The following is a 17421-nucleotide window of genomic DNA, read 5'->3' on the forward strand; positions in this document are numbered from 1 at the left end:
TTATACACACTGATACTTTAGAAAATGCAGACTACATCAAGTTCTTTGACTGCATAAACTAAGTTAGTTGTACTAATATTTAAAAAGTATCCCTGATTTAAGTCTTTCCACTAATTATTTTTTGCATTCTGAGAAGTAACAAATTGGAAATTATATGCAGCAAACCACCAGTAAACCATATCAGTACTGGAGAATGGCATGTTACCATTTTAATGTCGCTACAGTTTATTTTCTTTTCATATGTTAAACGGAGTAAAAAAACTGTTGCTTCTGGACTGTTTTTCGGTTTAGTCCAAGATAGCACAGGCAACTGTCAAAGAACAAGCAATTTAACAAACAGCCAAGTCAAATATAACAACAAAAATAACAAAGTAGCTTATACAATAAGGGAGTGATAAACTACAATAATGATAAACTTTTCAAAGTAGATTTAATACTAGACAGTTTGACTTACATTAACTGGAGACAATGGCCATGGTGAAGATGATATTAGTATATATGTTTAAATAGTGTGCCTTAAGTTCTTGAATTATTTGCAGTATATATACTACAAAAACTGGGGAGGAAGAAGGAAGAATAAACCAAAGGGGAGGAGAAGGTAGAAGTGGGAGAGAGGAAGGTGATTCAGAGAAGATGGATGAGAAGGAAACAAAACTGATGGTAAGAGGTTTTAGTCTACCTTCACGAACTAAATTTTGCTGCATCACATGCTAAAATGAAATGTTGGTCTTAAACCTTGATAATCCAGTTCCCCAATGACTTAGAACTTTACTTTCTACCTACTGCAGTATGAACTATTCTATAAGTATAACATGCCTTGCAAAATGTTTTGCTAGATCAGCATATTTTTGTAACCTAGTATAAAGAAAACATGGCAGAAGTTACATATGTTTACTAAATGGGCATGAATGCTGATTCATAAAGACCAAAGACTATTAAGTGATAGTCTCTTGTGTCATCTGGTTACAAGAGCTAACATATGATTGAACATATTATTCAACAAAATGTATTTTAAGCTGTTGTTTAAAATAAAGTTGTCATACAAGTATATTTAGCTACATGACAGTTACTTATGCCTTTCTGTTTCATTCTGTGTCATTCTTTTCTGTGGAGTTTAGGACAAAGGATTAGTGCAGTCAAAAAATGATAAATTTCATCCTACAGTCCTAAATTTGATTTTGTCATTCACAGTCTCTTACTGTATGACTCCAAGTAAGTCACGTATGCATATTGTAATCCTAGTCCTCCTCTAACAAGAAACACTCATGAGGTGTAGAGAGAAGAGGCCTTGAGTGGATCAGGTGATCCGGGTTAAACTGAATCTACTCACTTATGAGTCAACATGGGGTTAGGGATAAAGCAGCATTTTCCAGCTTACTATCCTAAGGGATGGGAGAGTTCTGTTACTCAACTACAGCTTCAGTGGAGAATGAGGATTTTAGTCTCATATCAAGAAAGGTAGTCTGCACTGTGTAGTTATGTAAATACCAGATCCATGCTGATGCCATTGCATGCTGGGCATCAGACAGTCTTGTATGTAAGGCAGAAACAACAGCAACAACAAAAGCATGTCACTGCTGTTAACCAGGTGCTGGAGATGTTGGGTATGTAAGATCAAGGACGTGCTTTCGGTCATAGTGCAGTGAGAAGGACCAAAATATGATAAAAGTGGGGCACTTGTGCATAGATTGTTCACTTAATTAACAAAAACATGCAAAGTAGTTAAATTACCACATTGCTGGTCATTAAAGTCATTTTTTGAAGTGTCTTGCCTAATTAATGCTGTTTTTTCTATAAAATGTTAAATAACAAAATATTAGGGGAATGAAATTATTCTTTTGATGCTATTACCAACAGAAATTTTGTACTAAGGACATTTCTAAAGCAACAAAACCAAAGGCTTTGATGTATTAAGTGGACTGTGGTGACATTTAAGAAGAAGGCCAATGTTATGTGTTATTGTATAATCATATAAACATTGTTAGCTGAAATGAATAGCATGCTAATATGTATGCAATATTTCTGATCAGAGCCTTTATTCTGTTTAGCAGGTTCAGGGCCACATGCCTCCACTCATGATCCCCATTTTTCCACATGACCAGCGTACATTGGCAGCAGCTGCAGTGGCTCAGCAGGGATTCCTTTTTCCACCAGGAATATCATATAAACCAGGTAGGTATTAACAAAGTCAATGTTTTCTAAGCATGTATGCCATCATGACAGTACAACTGTATTTCAAATGACAAGCAAGTGAATTTCATTGTAAACTCAAAATCTTAAGATTCTTTCTCAAGGTTATTTCAAAAGCAATTAAATAAAGCAAGACATACTCTCAGTATTTTTTCTGTAGCACAATGAGAATTACATTTTTATTTGAAAGAAACACCTGGCTTATAGTTTTATCAAAGCATAGTACATTGTGAGTAAATGAAAAAAAAAACACTTTAAACATATTCTGAGCTTATTTGTGATGAAAATAATAATCATCTTATACTTGTGCAGGTATTTGCATGAGGAGTTATTTGATTTAAGTGGCTATATAAGATGACGAATACAGAATAGAGATACCCTTAAGGAATGTTGTATTCACTATCATACCATCTACCATCTTCTGTGTACACATCATGCCCCACCTTTGTTGTCCTGTAAATATAAACAGCTTATAGTCAAAAATATAAAAAAAAAAAAATCTTACCAAAATTAATGGAGATAAACAATAAGAAAAGTTCATTGCAAAGAACATGGCTTTAAATTATATATATTACATATTACTGTTGACTGTCATATTTTTAGCTTTGTATAATTTTGTTTTAAGACAATGCACAAATCATTTTAATAAGGGGTGTAATGGATTTCTTTTCAGTATATAATATGTCCCAAAGCTTGATTTTTTTATTTATTTTCCTTTATACTTTAATATTACACTTTGAATTCCTAAGATGTACATTTGCCTTAGATGTTGAAATCCTGGCTGTTGTTCTTACATGTAACACGATAATAAATCATTAGTGCTTTGTGATGCAGCACAGAACAAGTCATATAAATACAGAATCAAAATGCAATAAAAAAAATCCCAAATTCTGTCTCCTTGTATCTTCTAAAAAGTATGTCATGTACCCTATTCATTTAATCTCAGAAATTTCCAACCTTAGAAGTCAAAATTATAGTCACAAAGCAGGATAATAATCTTTATGAACACACAGGATTTGTACTTATAGGTTTTATTAGGTGGTTTTAACAGGATTTTACTTTTTTGCATGTGGCTTGTATTATGAGACAATTTGTAAGTCTCCGCAAATGTTTAAAACAACTTTGCTACAACCATGAAATTATTCAGGAAATTATTTTGTATAAATGTTCTTTATCTCTGTTTTTGAAACATACATTTCAGATACAGTTTCATAAATTCAAAGTAGTAAAACAGCTAAACAGTGTATTTTCTCATTGGATTTAGAAGTTTTGAATATTTCAAGAATGATTAACTCTGTTGTTAAGTAAAATAAATGATCACAATGTGGTACTAAAAATTATGTAAAAGTATATAGGCAGCCATTATAAATGTATGATACATTTTATTCTTAAGAAATAGTGGATAGCATTTTTAAGTAGGAGCATTTGCTTTGAACTGCTCATTATTTTTTCGTAACTTATTCAGAAAACTCATATGTATTCTCTGTAACTTTCTATCAGCTGTCATACTGCACTGATGGAAGATTACAGTTATGCCCATTGGCAAATATTTTGTAGTACATATCAATCAGACTGATATATATATATATATATATATATATATATATATATATATATATATATATATATATATATATATATATATATATATATATATATATATATATATATATATATATAGATATATATATATATATATATATATACATATATATATATATGGGTCTACTTAGAATTATCAAAATTTCAAAACTTTGAATCTCATATGATCAAAGTTTTGAAACTTCGAACATTCAAAAAAAAAATTAAGCAGGGGGGAATATTCCCATTTCATGCTGTATGGAGATCTCCATTTAAGTGTTCGAACTTTAAAAACTACAATCATACAGTTTCGGCCATATAAAATTCGAAGTTCTGAAACTTCGATCATTTAAATGGGACCCATATATAGGTTCATAGGTAGGTTAAATAACCAGCCCATGCAAGTCTTGAACCTAAGACCCTGCTTACCATAGCCACAACAAGTTAACAAGTTACCATTAAGCCATCTGAGCTTAATGATGGCTGTATACATACATACATATATATATATATATATATATATATATATATATATATTATATTATATATATTTATATATATATATATATATATATATATATATATACACACACACACACACATGCACACACACACACACACACACACACACACACACACACGCACATATGTATATGTGTATATATGAATATATAAAACATGATAAAAAATAATATTTTGTTATACAGTTTTGAGACATAGATCATGGGCAGATTCAATAATGCCTACACTAAGTGTAGTCGATATGTATTTAAGAACATTCCTACCACATTTTTGTGCTTTCTTGTCATTCAGAAAGATTACACTTTGTGGTAACCTTTATGACTCCCTGTTAATATCTAAAGCTGCAAGAACATCAGTAAGAATTCTAAAATTAGCAAGTAGAATGTGTGAGTCATGCCTGTGTTGTTTGTTCAGTCAGAATGGTGTATACTTTGTGCACACTTAGTTTAGGTGTTATTAAATCCCATGTCATAGTTCAATGGTATTGCCATTCTCAGGAATGACTACTGATAGTGTGCAAAAGCTAGCCCTGAAGAAAGAAAGAAAGAAAGAAAGAAAGAAAGAAAGAAAGAAAGAAAGAAAGAAAGAAAGAAAGAAAGTGTGCATGTGTGTGTGAGTAGATGGTTCATGGAACATGAAGAACATCATTCTGCAGAAGTAGAAGAATAATTATTCTGGCCCAGACAAAGGCAACTCTGGCTTTCATTGATTTGACAATAACAATATCAGGTGACACCATTTCCTCTGATAAATGTCAAAGATTTTAAGTTCAATTATGTATGACTTGACAGTTAGCTATTTGTTTTTTAAAGAGGTTAGTTTTCACCAATTGCTTCTGATATTTTATGTATGAAGTTGATTTTGTGATATGCATATCCAGACTGTTACTGGATATATTTCCACCACTTTTTGACTTTGATGTAGTGAATGTTACCAGTGCAAATCACACAGGACTCCAAATCTTTCAATTGACAAACATGAACCATGCTTCTACATCAGAAATAAAAAGTTGCAAAGTGGTGTAACAGTTATAAGTAGACTCCTTATTTGGAGAGAAACTACCCTGTAGATGGTCGTGCATAAGACGGTTTTTGGTTATGTATGTTTAGTACTGGGCAGTAAGCAGATTGTGTAAGAACCATTGACATTTCCTAAACTAACTCTTTACACATCTCCTAGAAAAGTTCATTAATCTGGACTATTATGAGTAAACACTCTATGTCCAATCTGCTTGCTGGGTTATAGAAAAATCTTACTTCAAAAGTGTCTAACTGTAGAAGAACGGTACATTCTTCTGGAGAGTAGTGTTTGTCCCACTTCACAGAGTAGTAAGTACTACTATTGATATTGAGTAGGTCCTCAGTAACTGGCAGTAGTTCTAGTTTTATTCTAATCTGTTGCCTAAGCTATTATTATTATGTCTTTGTGTTCAGTCCAAGCAAAGATCAGATGTGTTACCCTTCTATTATTTTTCATGTGTGAAAATGTTTGTCACCTGATCTCTTGCAGAACATATGTTTCTATTTCACACGTGTCATGCCGTCATGCCTATTGCTGGAGAAAGATTTATAGAGAAAGCCAGCTGCTAGGCATGTGTAGTTTTCTAATTTGCACATTGCTGTTAATTTGCACCATGACTAAGTTAGCATGTATAGATGAAGTGTATCTTCTTGTACAGTCTTCATTCAATACAAGTGTCAGTTTTCTGCTGTTGCTGTTTCACTTTGTGATTTGCTTTGTTTGTCACATTCTGTGTAGCACAGGTCATGCTTGAAAATGACAAAATGAGTAAATTGTTTTTATATGTTCATCTCGTACATTAATAAGCATCATCTTATAACAGGAGTTCAGTAAATTCAAATTGATAAATTACATGTGAAATATTAGTAAATTAGGAACTTTTCTTATCAGCTGTAAGCAGTCACAAAATATGTCTGTAGCTGGTTGTTATCTTTCTAGAAGTATGCACATATGCTTAAGCTTACATATCCAAATTGATGAATACTTTGAGGAGGATATTTAGAAAAAAAGTATAACAATATGACATAGTGGCCAATAATATAGTAAGTATAATATGATGCTACACTATGCTTATTAGGCAAGCCTGGATGATGCTATTGTGCTGTGCAGCTGGGACAGAGCTACATAATGAAGGTTTGTAGCCATAATAATAGCAGTAACCATGCTACTAGAACAACAGTACTGTGAGCATAGACATGAACCAAGGGAAGGTGTCAGACAAGTAGCATTCCCAACAGTATGTGCATTCACCCACACATTAAATCACGCCATAGCTAACACCTGAGAACAGTGGGCAGCCCAAACAGGGAAAGCACAGAAAAGTACTAAGTCATTTCATCATACAAATAGCATAGAAAGGGAGAGATATGACATACCAAAATGGGGAATAACAAGCAGAGGAATGCACAAAGGATTCACACAAAAAAAAATATGAAAAGGGAAGGGAAAATAGGTGGCAGGCTTCTTATTCAGGTACAGTTGCCCTTTTTTTAAGAACAATGTTAGAGAGGGAAGATAAGATTACAAAAAGAAAGTGGAGGTAGGATGAAGGATATATGGAAGAAAGTAGGAGCTGACAAAGAAACATACAACACAAAGACTGATGGGGGCTGGGTAGATAAATGGTAATGGTGAGAATTTGAATGCAAGCAGGAGATGGGCAATGATGCATAAGTATGGGGACCACAATGCTAGGGGACTGGGAGGAGAGAGGAGAGCCTGCCTCACTAGCCCATGGGGAAACCTCCACAGATGTCAGTCAGCTCTGTAACTGGCATCATTGTGGGGTACCACCTCCAGTGTACCGTTGGATGAAGACATCCGGTTATACAACTCAATCATCCACACAAGGTGATGCTTTGGGTGTCAATATGGACAACCAACTGCCCGTCCTTCTTGGTAATCACCAACCATTGCACTTCCTTACAGGTGAGCATAAAGACAGAGACATAGCTTGGTCATCTATTGCCATGGATAGTCCCCAGACTGGAAGTACCTTCATCCTGAATGTGAGAACTAGAAAAACAGGTATTTTGAAGTTGAGGGACAGGACATCATGGGGTGTATTTCTGCTGGGGGTCTCAACCTGACAGGACAAGGACCTGATTACTGTCCTGCTGTATAGGGTTCACAAAAGTGTACCATATGCACAAGGACTGTAAGATATACTACTGGGGATATGAGCCCTCCTGTACATTTTCCACATATTGTACTGTCAGCTCATGTATAAAAGACAGCAACTACAACTAACATGCTTACTGCTGCGAAATTATGGGGACCAGGGACTCTACTGAGATAATTGTTGACTGTTGTAAAGAGTCATTCAAACACATACAGACTCACTTGTGTAACCCACAGGTGTATGCATCTTGTTGTGGGATCAAAGGAATGAAAATGGTTGGATTAATTCACCACACAGGAGGCAAACATGCTACTGCAGGTCCTACACACTTATGTTAGGCATATCCTTGAATAGGGTAAAATGAACAAGACCTTTTGGGTCCAGGTGTTGCAGAAACTGGTATAGGGCATCCGTTCAGTGGGTGGTCATAATAAGACAATTGTAGATGGATATCACAGCCTTACTGATAAGTTACTGCACACCAAAACAGACACAAGAAATTGCCAGGGACAGGTTGAATACTGGGGTAGGTGACCAGCACAGAGACACCTCACAGATGGACACATTTCTGGTATCCCTCACCAGGAAAAGTGAGAGTATCTTGGTTGTGTGAATTGGGCAGGAGACAACTGCATGAGTGTCTGTAGGGGATTAATGAGGTTTGTAGCAGCATGTGTCATTACTGTATGACCACCAACATGCAAATGTTAATAGCTTACTCAGACAGACACTGCCACCTGGGATATCAGTACTGCAACTGCAACAACATGTACCATAAGGTATATATGTGCTCAACAGCTATGCATACATTTGCCATGCTGCTGTCTGTGTGTCGCATGATACTGGAAGTCATAAACATGATTCTGTATTGACACATGTATGATATCTAAATGCATTCCCAGATTCCACTGGTAAAGGATCCAGCAAGACAGGTGAGAACATGCCTGATATCAGCAGGTCACCTTTGGGTGAAGATGAATGGTACTATAGATATGGCACAGTCCAGTGACAAATGGGCACTGTCAGCAATGCTGTCAGTAGAGGGCACTGTCATATCACCCACAGTTGTGATTACTGTGGAGGGCAAGATGAACCTCTTACATTGCTTATGTTCAGTTGAAGCCATATTATCCATGCCAGTACTACGTAAGCTACACAGGTGTCAATGTCGCAGATAGCTTCTGGGGCCACACTGATCCTGGGTGTGCACATAGTAGTGAGGCATGTAGGTGGTTGCTGATGCATTGACTCTATGACATTCCCAGTTCTGATTGTCACCCTTAGCATTAATTAGCAGAAGTGAATATCAGGGGTCCAGGCAGAGATGACCACAACCTTCACCATTTCAAAGATGATGAATTTGCTGCAAGGCTTGTGTGAGGTAGTGCACCATTGCAGATATTGTTGGACATCTAGTAATGCAGGCAGAGTGACATGGTATATATAGACCTGGAGCAGACATGTTTATTGAAGACATTGGCGTCCAGGAGACAGCCATTTGTTGTACTTAGGAGGATGCAGTGGGCTGCCATGACCATGATAGGGATTAGTGAGTGTTGCATGATCTCACACCACATTTACACAGGTGCAGACTAACAGAGGGTAGATAAATGGTGATGGAGAGAATTAGACTACAAAGAACAGACAGCTTCATTGTTCACACTATGTATGGCTGCCTCCACCCCGTACTTGGACACTCCCATGGTAGTGGCTGACGCTCCTCCATCTTAACTCTGGGCAAATCTCACCAGGCAATCCAGTCAAAGTCCAATAGTGTCACGCTATCATGCTCCACTGTAGCCTTACCATGAGCAACACCTATCCATGCTCATTCACAGATTCATAAAAGTTGATAGTGGATAGTCTGCTGTATTTTAAGGAACATTCACGGTTGCCTCTTTTGTTGTCCTTGGAAACTAAATATGCTCCACGACATGCTACATCATTATGTCAAGGAAGTGATGTAGGACTTGTGAGGCCAACACCTGTGAAACTGCTTATCATCTTTTGAATGTTTCTGTTCGTGTATATTAACATCCCATTGTGTTTAAAAATGCAAACTATAACCAAGTCTACTTGTTTCACATAGAGGCATACTTAACTTCTTAAGTATGCTCACATGCTTAGTACTTATACTGCTACTAATTCCAAAATAAAAATGCCCAAATGTAATTAAACATGTTAGAATTGTACTAATTCCTGGTGGGATGGAAAGTATGCTTTTAGTTTAGTCCAGTCTACCCTGAACACTTTATCCTTCAATATTCACTCTTTGGATCAAATCTGACCATCTTGAAATAAATCCAGTGATAACTTCCACCTCTACAAGATATTATTGCACAGTTATTTCAGGATGATGGTTACTGAGATCAAGTAAATGATTCTGATCACATTGCATTGACTTCTACTGGCATAATCATCTGAGTAATCCCTGCTTCTGCTTATTAAAAAACAGCTAATATTTCAAACAGGGCCAAAGGTGCCATCTTCCACATAGGCTATACTTAGGAGCCAGAGCTTTCATAATCAATCTGCTCACTCAGTTCTCATTTACTCTCTTTATCATATGAATCTATCAAGCTCCTAAAACTCTTCCATCCCCCTTCCACACACATCTCTTTCACAAATAAAAATGTACATATGCATGCACATTTATTTGTAAACAAAAATACATTCGCATACACTAGAAATTATGATGGTCATTAACCAAACTGCTGTCCTACTCAGACTGTTTTAATCTACCAAAGTATATGTGTGTATGTGTGGGTATATGTAGATATTTATATATGTATATATATATATATATATATATATATATATATATATATATATATATATATATGTAGTTATAGATATATAGCTATATACAGATATAGACCTGTCTTGCTTACTCTATGGGTATATATGTATATACAGGTTTACTACACACTTGTGCAAATAATTACTTACCCAAAAAAAAACATTGTAAAATCCAAACATCATCCACTCAAAACAACAAAAGCGGTAATGCCAGTAATTTGAACTTCAACATTATCGACATTAGCCAACTTACCTGGACTTCCAGTGATTTCCTACTAATGTTTTGCAGGTGGGCAAGCCCCCCTGCATGCTCCATGTGGGGGGGCTACACCTCCCACACCCCCTACTAATTATATATACAGACTCCAAGATTGCACTACAGTGAGGAAAAGGGTAAATTTCCTGATCCCCACTATAGTGCAATCTCCAATAAGAACACAGAACTAAATGCACACTAGCATTTGCTGTTGTGGATTCGAACATTTACAAATCAATGTTACGAAAACTTGGAACGGTGAGTTTCGACCTTTCAAGTTACGCATAACCATTGTTTGATAGCAAACCATGTATACAGATGTATATATGCACACACACAGACACACACACACACATATATATATATATATATATATATATATATATATATATATATATATATATATAAACACACATATACATATATACTTAGTACATACACATAAATGAAAATATATACCTTCTCAACACCTGCTAATAACTTCCACTACATTTCCACCAGAGCACATCAGTGTTGTATGAGCATTACATATACATTAGTAAATGGTCAGTACTCATACCATATGGCAAAACAAAGTATTACCAACTAAACATAATATAAAATAACATAATACACCACTAATAGTATCTGAAGGAGGAGGGGGTCTTATCTTTTTGATTTACTCCCTCCTGACCGGAGCAATTAATCTCTTAGGTTTTGCAAATAACATTTTTTTATTCGCCTTAACTTTAATTTCCTTAATCTGTCCTCATACCAAATGGATAAGCAAAATAAAAGCAACTAAATGTTCTATAAATTGGCATGGTACACCACTAAGAATATCTGTTGGGTTGGCCTTATCTTTTTGACTTACTCCTTCCTAACAAGAGCGTGTAATCTCTAAAGATTTCCAGATATCTTTTTTTATGCAGTATATCTCTAATTTCATAGTTTATATGGAGGGATCAATGAAACTTATTTCCATAGCTGGAAATGAAAAAATCAGAACCATAACTACGTTATGTGTTACCCTGTGCATAGCTTAACTTATTGTGCCTCTCAACTCTAAGTTCAAAAAAGATCCTCTCAATGTTGAAGACAAAAACAAAAAACAAAACTCTGAAGCAAACTTTTTGCTACACATGTAACAGATGTCTAGTTACAGTTAAAATAACACAAAAGTGTAATCTGAACACAATGCTTCAGCCAGGACCAGAAATCGAGTATTGATATTTCTTTCTGAATACTGGCATGTGCACCAAGAGCAGCCACCCTCCTCAGCCCACCGTGGGTAAAAAGTATTGCACTTTAGGTATTACATGAGCTGGCATTTATGTAAAATAGAATGTTGGTGCAAATCACACTGCAGCAATGAGCTGGTTTGTGCTGCAGTGCTAAAAATCATAGTCATCCAAAATCCCTAAAGGACATCATTTCATTACCTGAGAATTTGCATGACTATGAATTACACTACTTTGCAGATGGAAAAAGCTATGTAACAAAGCACCTACCTCTGGCATTAGTAAAAAGAGGAATGTATGCAGACACTGACCCCCACCCCAGGACACATTCACATACAGTGACACACTGGCACACACATGCATGCACTCCATTTCACACATACATTACTTACCTCCATCGTCTGTTTCTGCAATGGAAAGTGGCTGCAATTTACCCTGCACAGGCTTTTACCACTGAACGGTATAGGTAAGCATCACACAAATGTGTTGCACACTTTACACAATTCATTTAGGCATCTCTGAATCCTAAACTAGGTAAATACTGCAGATGGGCAGCACACAAGAAAGGCCTAGACCATATGGTGACAGTTGTAGGCATGTGAGGCAGGCCTTTGAATCAAGGTGGTTTTGCAAAGTTTGCTAACAAATATGAATAGCCCCATGCTGTATTAGTGAATTTTACTGCTGTAGAATAATTCATGTAGCTGGAGGGCATACAATCTTCAATGATGACAGACAGACAACCCTTTTCATAGCTTAACAAGTCTTTCTTAAATGTGATGTTTATCTCCATGTGATGTAAATATCCACCTATGAAAATGCTGAAATCATGGAAAGTGTTATTCCAATTAAGCAGGGTGTTGCATTATGTAATCACACCACTGCATAAAAAGAAAAGTATAATGTGAAGTTGTTCAATCTTGCAGTTCATTCTTACACATGGGTTCGGAGCCAATCCATCGGCTCCGAGTCGGCCACTTTACTAGCTAAAGATCTCAGAGTAGCTCGAGGCCAGGTTTCTATCCCATGATGCTCTCTGCCCTACCTCAGATTTACTCTGCCGCAGCAACAGATTGGAGGTCGTCGGAGAGCTTGGGCCAGTTTGTTTTATATTTACCTCTTTTTTGCAATATTCTGCTTATAATTGCTGGTAATCTAAAAATTTTACAGTTGTACTACTTTTGGGCTACTTAGCCTCTGATTTTCTTTATTTAAAGTTTGATGAGTTTCATCCTTTTCAGAGCAGTTGCTGTAGACCTTTGGCCGTTCTTTAGTTAATCCCTATCCCGCTTATTCATATTAATAGTGTGTTATAGTGTTATTAGATAGATAGTGTGCTTAGTTTTGGATATATAATATACATGTATATTCTATATTGGATTAGGTTGACAGTTGTTCAGGGATCTGACAACTTAGAACTTTCCTAGTAATTAGAGTTTGCAGTGTGGTTGGTTATTCAGTAACCTTGTTTTCTTCTATAGTGTTTTGTTGTGGTGTTGTTTATAATATGTCTGACCATAAGGAGAAACAAAAATTTGGTTTCAAAAAGTGTCCAAAATGCAGGCAGAAGATGTCCATCACGGACACCCATGTGAATTGTGTTTATTGTTTGGGGCCTGCTCACCTCCCGGAGGATTGCTCTATCTGCCATTCCTTCAGTAGTACGGTTTTACTTGAGAGAAGAAGGAAGCTGATAGATAGAGGCTGTCCTTTGGACTTACAACAGCCCCCAGTGTGTTTACCAAATGCATGGCAGTAGTTACGCCTCACCTGAGGCATCTAGGATTCCGAGTATTTTCATATCTGTATGACTGGCTCCTTACCGCCACCTCCAGGCATCAACTAATTCTGTCCATGGATCACACTCTCAATCTCTGCTCTCAGTTAGGCATCACTATCAATTTCGAAAAGTCTGCATTGTTACCATCGCAGCATATCTCATTTATCGGAGCAGAACTAGATGCCACCAGTACCACAGTAAAATTACCTCTGGACAGAATAACCACCCTCCAACACCAGGTCTCTGACATTTTGCAGAGAAGAAAAGTACCGGCCCATCAAGTACTGAAGTTACTAGGTACCATGGCAGCTACGCTTATAACAGTTCCTCTGGGACGTATGCACATGAGGATTCTTCACTGGTTACTCTTCACCCAGTGGTCTTACCAACAACTTCTGATGTCATTCTTAATCATGATTATGGACTCTTACAAGAAGGATCTTCTCTGGTGGTTGACCAGCCAACAAGTTACATCAGCCATCAGCCATGGTGACCACGGACACTTCTCTGTTAGGGTGGGGGGGGGCTTTTTCAGGGAAGAACAGCTCAAGGCACCTGGTCAGAGACAGAGTCACAGTTGCATATCAATGTTCTGGAGCTGAGAGCGGTGCTTTTGGTGTTGCAGCACTTCCACGACTCTCTGCCTCTAAGGACTATTGTGATACAGACGTACAACATGTCCATGGTCTGGTACATCAACAAGCAAGGGGGAACGAAATCTTACCCCCTGTGTCGAGAAGCCTTGGGAATTTGGCAGTGGGGAAATCAAACGTGATAGCGGACAAATTGAGCAGAGCCATTCTGTTACCGCATGAGTGGTCTCTCAAAGACAAAGTTGCGGAAATGATTTTCTGCAGATGGGGCCAGCCTTACTGCGACCTGTTTGCATCCCCTATGAATGCCAAATGCAGAAGCTACTTTGCCCTGAATCCCCCTCTGGGGGACAGCCTAAGGGACTCGCTTGTACATGATTGGCCCCCCGGGACTCCTGTATGCCTTCCCACCTATACCCCTGATTCTGAAATTCTTGCAGAAAGCCAAAAGCCTGGGATGGACTGTAATCTTAATAGCCCCTTTTTGGCCTCGAAGGATTTGGTTCCCCTTCCTCCGACTCTATCAAATGGAGGAACCTTGGATTCTGGACCCAGTTCCAGACATGCTGACACATTCGTCAGTGGCCCTCCATCCCTCCCTTCATTCCCTCAAACTGACAGTTTAGCTGCTTGAATTCCCAACCTAGCCAAGTCACATGATTTGTCTTCAGAGGTACAGCACATTCTTGTATCTTCAGATAAGGCTTCCACCAGAAAGTTGTATGCGAGTAAATGGAAGCGATTTGTCTTTTGGGCCTCCCAAAATAACATTGATCCTTATGTTGCTCCAATTGCCAGTATTCTGGAATTCCTATCTAAGCTTTTTCATGAAGGTGCTGCAGCTGTCACCATTAGAGTTCAATTAGCTGCGATTATGAACTTTCACCTCGGAGCTGAAGGTTCTAATTTGATGTTTCACAAATTATGTAGGGCCTTCCTGAAGGGTACCATTCATCTTAGGCTGCCTGTTAGACAACCCTTTACTCCCTGGAATCTAAATTTTGCATTGTCACATATTATTCTTCCCCCCCTTTGAGCCTGCATCATCCTGCCAGTTGAAGTTTCTTTCTTAGAAAACTATTCTCTTGGTGGCCATTACTTAAGCACATAGGGTGTCTGAGCGTCAAGCCCTTTCTATCAAACCCCAATATTTGGTATTCCATCCAGACAGAGTATTACTGAGGACTAATCCTTCATTCCTGCCAAAGGTGTGTTCTGAGACTAACCTGAATCAAACTATCAAACTTTCAACATTTTTCAATAATCCTTCTAATAAGTTGGAGTAAATGTTACATAAACTTGATGTCCACAGACAATTGAGATTTTATTTGGACAGGACAAAGGAATACAGAAGATCTGACCAACTCGTTGTATCTCATGCTGACACTAAGAAAGGATTACCAGTCTCTAAAGTTACCCTTTCCAAATGGTTAACTGACTGCATTAAATTTATATACTCTTCAGCGAACCAAACATTACAGCATGGTGTGAAGGTGCACTCCACTAGGGCTGTTTCCACTTCTTCTGCCTATGTGGCACAATTGCCTTTGTACACTATATGTGCAGCTGCCACTTGGTCTAAGCCGCATACCTTTATCACTCATTACAAAGTGGACAGGGCTTCCTTTGGTTCCACTGTTCTTAGGAATATATTCTCTTGAGCCACCCAGGATTAGGGTGCTTGGGATGCTACCCATGTGTAAGAATGAACGGCAAGATTGAACAACTTCACATAAAGAAGTTATGTACTTACCATAACGTTCCATGTGAGTTGTTCATCTTGCCTTCATTCTTACATTCCCACCCACCTTCCCCCTCCAGGGTCTCGAAGAATGAATAGACTTGGGGTCTGGTGGTCTTGTTGTGGGACTTCTTACTCTGGTTGAAGTATTTATTGAGTTATACCTGCTCATGCTGGGTTCAGCAAACTAGATCTGAGGTAGGACAGAGAGCATCATGGGATAGGGACATGGCCTCGAGCTACTCTGAGATCTTTAGCTAGTAAAGCGGTTGACTCAGAGCCGATCCCATGTGTAAGAATGAAGGTAAGATGAACAATTCACATGGAATGTTATGGTAAGTACATAACTTCTTTTTTTAAGCAATGTCTTTAGGTACAGTTTTAACAAAACACAGTTTTGAGTTTTATTGGGAAAATATTTAAATTTTTATACAAGGTCTGAAAAATAACATTTCATCTCTTAATCTGAAAACTTTTTAAAAACTTTTACAGTGCATACTGACTACTTTTATACATCAACTCCAAAAAGAATTGACTCCCAAAATGTTTCTGTGCAAAAGACAATGCACTGGTGAGCTTCAATCTATTAGATAATACAAGTACATAGGAAATGTGAAGCACTCCCATGATTATAAAACCAGCTGTATGCTTTTTCTTAGTTAGTGCATCTGTTTTGGATCTATACAATTAAAAAGTTCAGCTGTGTTATGGTACATTTTAATGTATACTGATCTTGGCTTAGTTTTGCAGAAGCTGTTAATTTCAGACAAGGTACTAACCTAAAATAAGGTACTAATGTACCCTGCAGCTTGAACCATAGTGATCTATAGAAATCGTTGAGAAAAAATAGTTTAACACTGTGGATTTCACAGACTGCAAGTCCTTCAGTTGTTTAAACACAGCCAATGTACCCCATGGGTGCTAGTTCATTTTTTTATGTTCTTTAGCACTAAAATGTTCTTGTAAGATTACGTTACATGACACTGATCTGCTAAGGTTGCATATGATTAAATTACAATCCTTGAAAACGGCAATTGTATCGCAATACTTTCAGTTTTTAAATGTATTAATAGAGCTTTCACACTTCTATGACAAAGTGTGAACCAGTATAACATATTTGCTAAGGCAAAATGAGCAGAAATGTGTAATTGTTGACAAGATGCATATGCTACTAGTAAAAATAAAATCATTAAGAAACAGTCTTCTGTAACAGTGAAGCTTGGAATATTCTGGTGACAGCTGTTTTAAGGCAGGTTGCACATTAGTTGTACAATGGACTATAACAATTTGAGACAGACTAAAAATTAAACAAGACACAGAGTCAAAACAGAAAGGCCCAAAATGAGAATGTTGCAAGTGGGGTCATACAGTGAAAAAAATAGGCTGTTTTATGAGTATTTCAGTGTTTTAAATTAGAGAATCGGGTCATCTGCCAGTACCAGTCGGTAGAACTATTCAAGTAATGTGAACTATCACCTTTTGCAAATGATCTAGTTCTGAAAGAATACTAAAAAAATAAAAGGAAGAAAAAGCAAAAGTGTCTGAAGGAATTCAGTCTTGTATTCCTAGCCAACTGAAAGAAATATCACGACTGTTA

General features: G+C 37.2%; 1 protein-coding gene across 4 annotated transcripts in view; it reads left to right on the plus strand.

Annotated features, from left to right (window-relative positions):
- SOX6 (SRY-box transcription factor 6) overlaps nt 1–17421 on the plus strand; it is a 2230635-nt gene that overhangs the window by 1928486 nt on the left and 284728 nt on the right. For 3 of the 4 annotated variants that reach the window (XM_044082775.1, XM_044082774.1, XM_044082777.1), the window contains one exon: nt 2049–2172. In XM_044082775.1, the coding sequence (XP_043938710.1) occupies nt 2049–2172 (124 nt within the window). The remainder of the gene's footprint in view (nt 1–2048; nt 2173–17421) is intronic. The other variant, XM_044082776.1, reaches the window with a different exon arrangement.

This window comes from Protopterus annectens, chromosome 9.part0 (genome assembly GCF_019279795.1).
Source record: "Protopterus annectens isolate FY-2018-M chromosome 9.part0, PAN1.0, whole genome shotgun sequence".
NCBI lineage: Eukaryota > Metazoa > Chordata > Ceratodontiformes > Protopteridae > Protopterus > Protopterus annectens.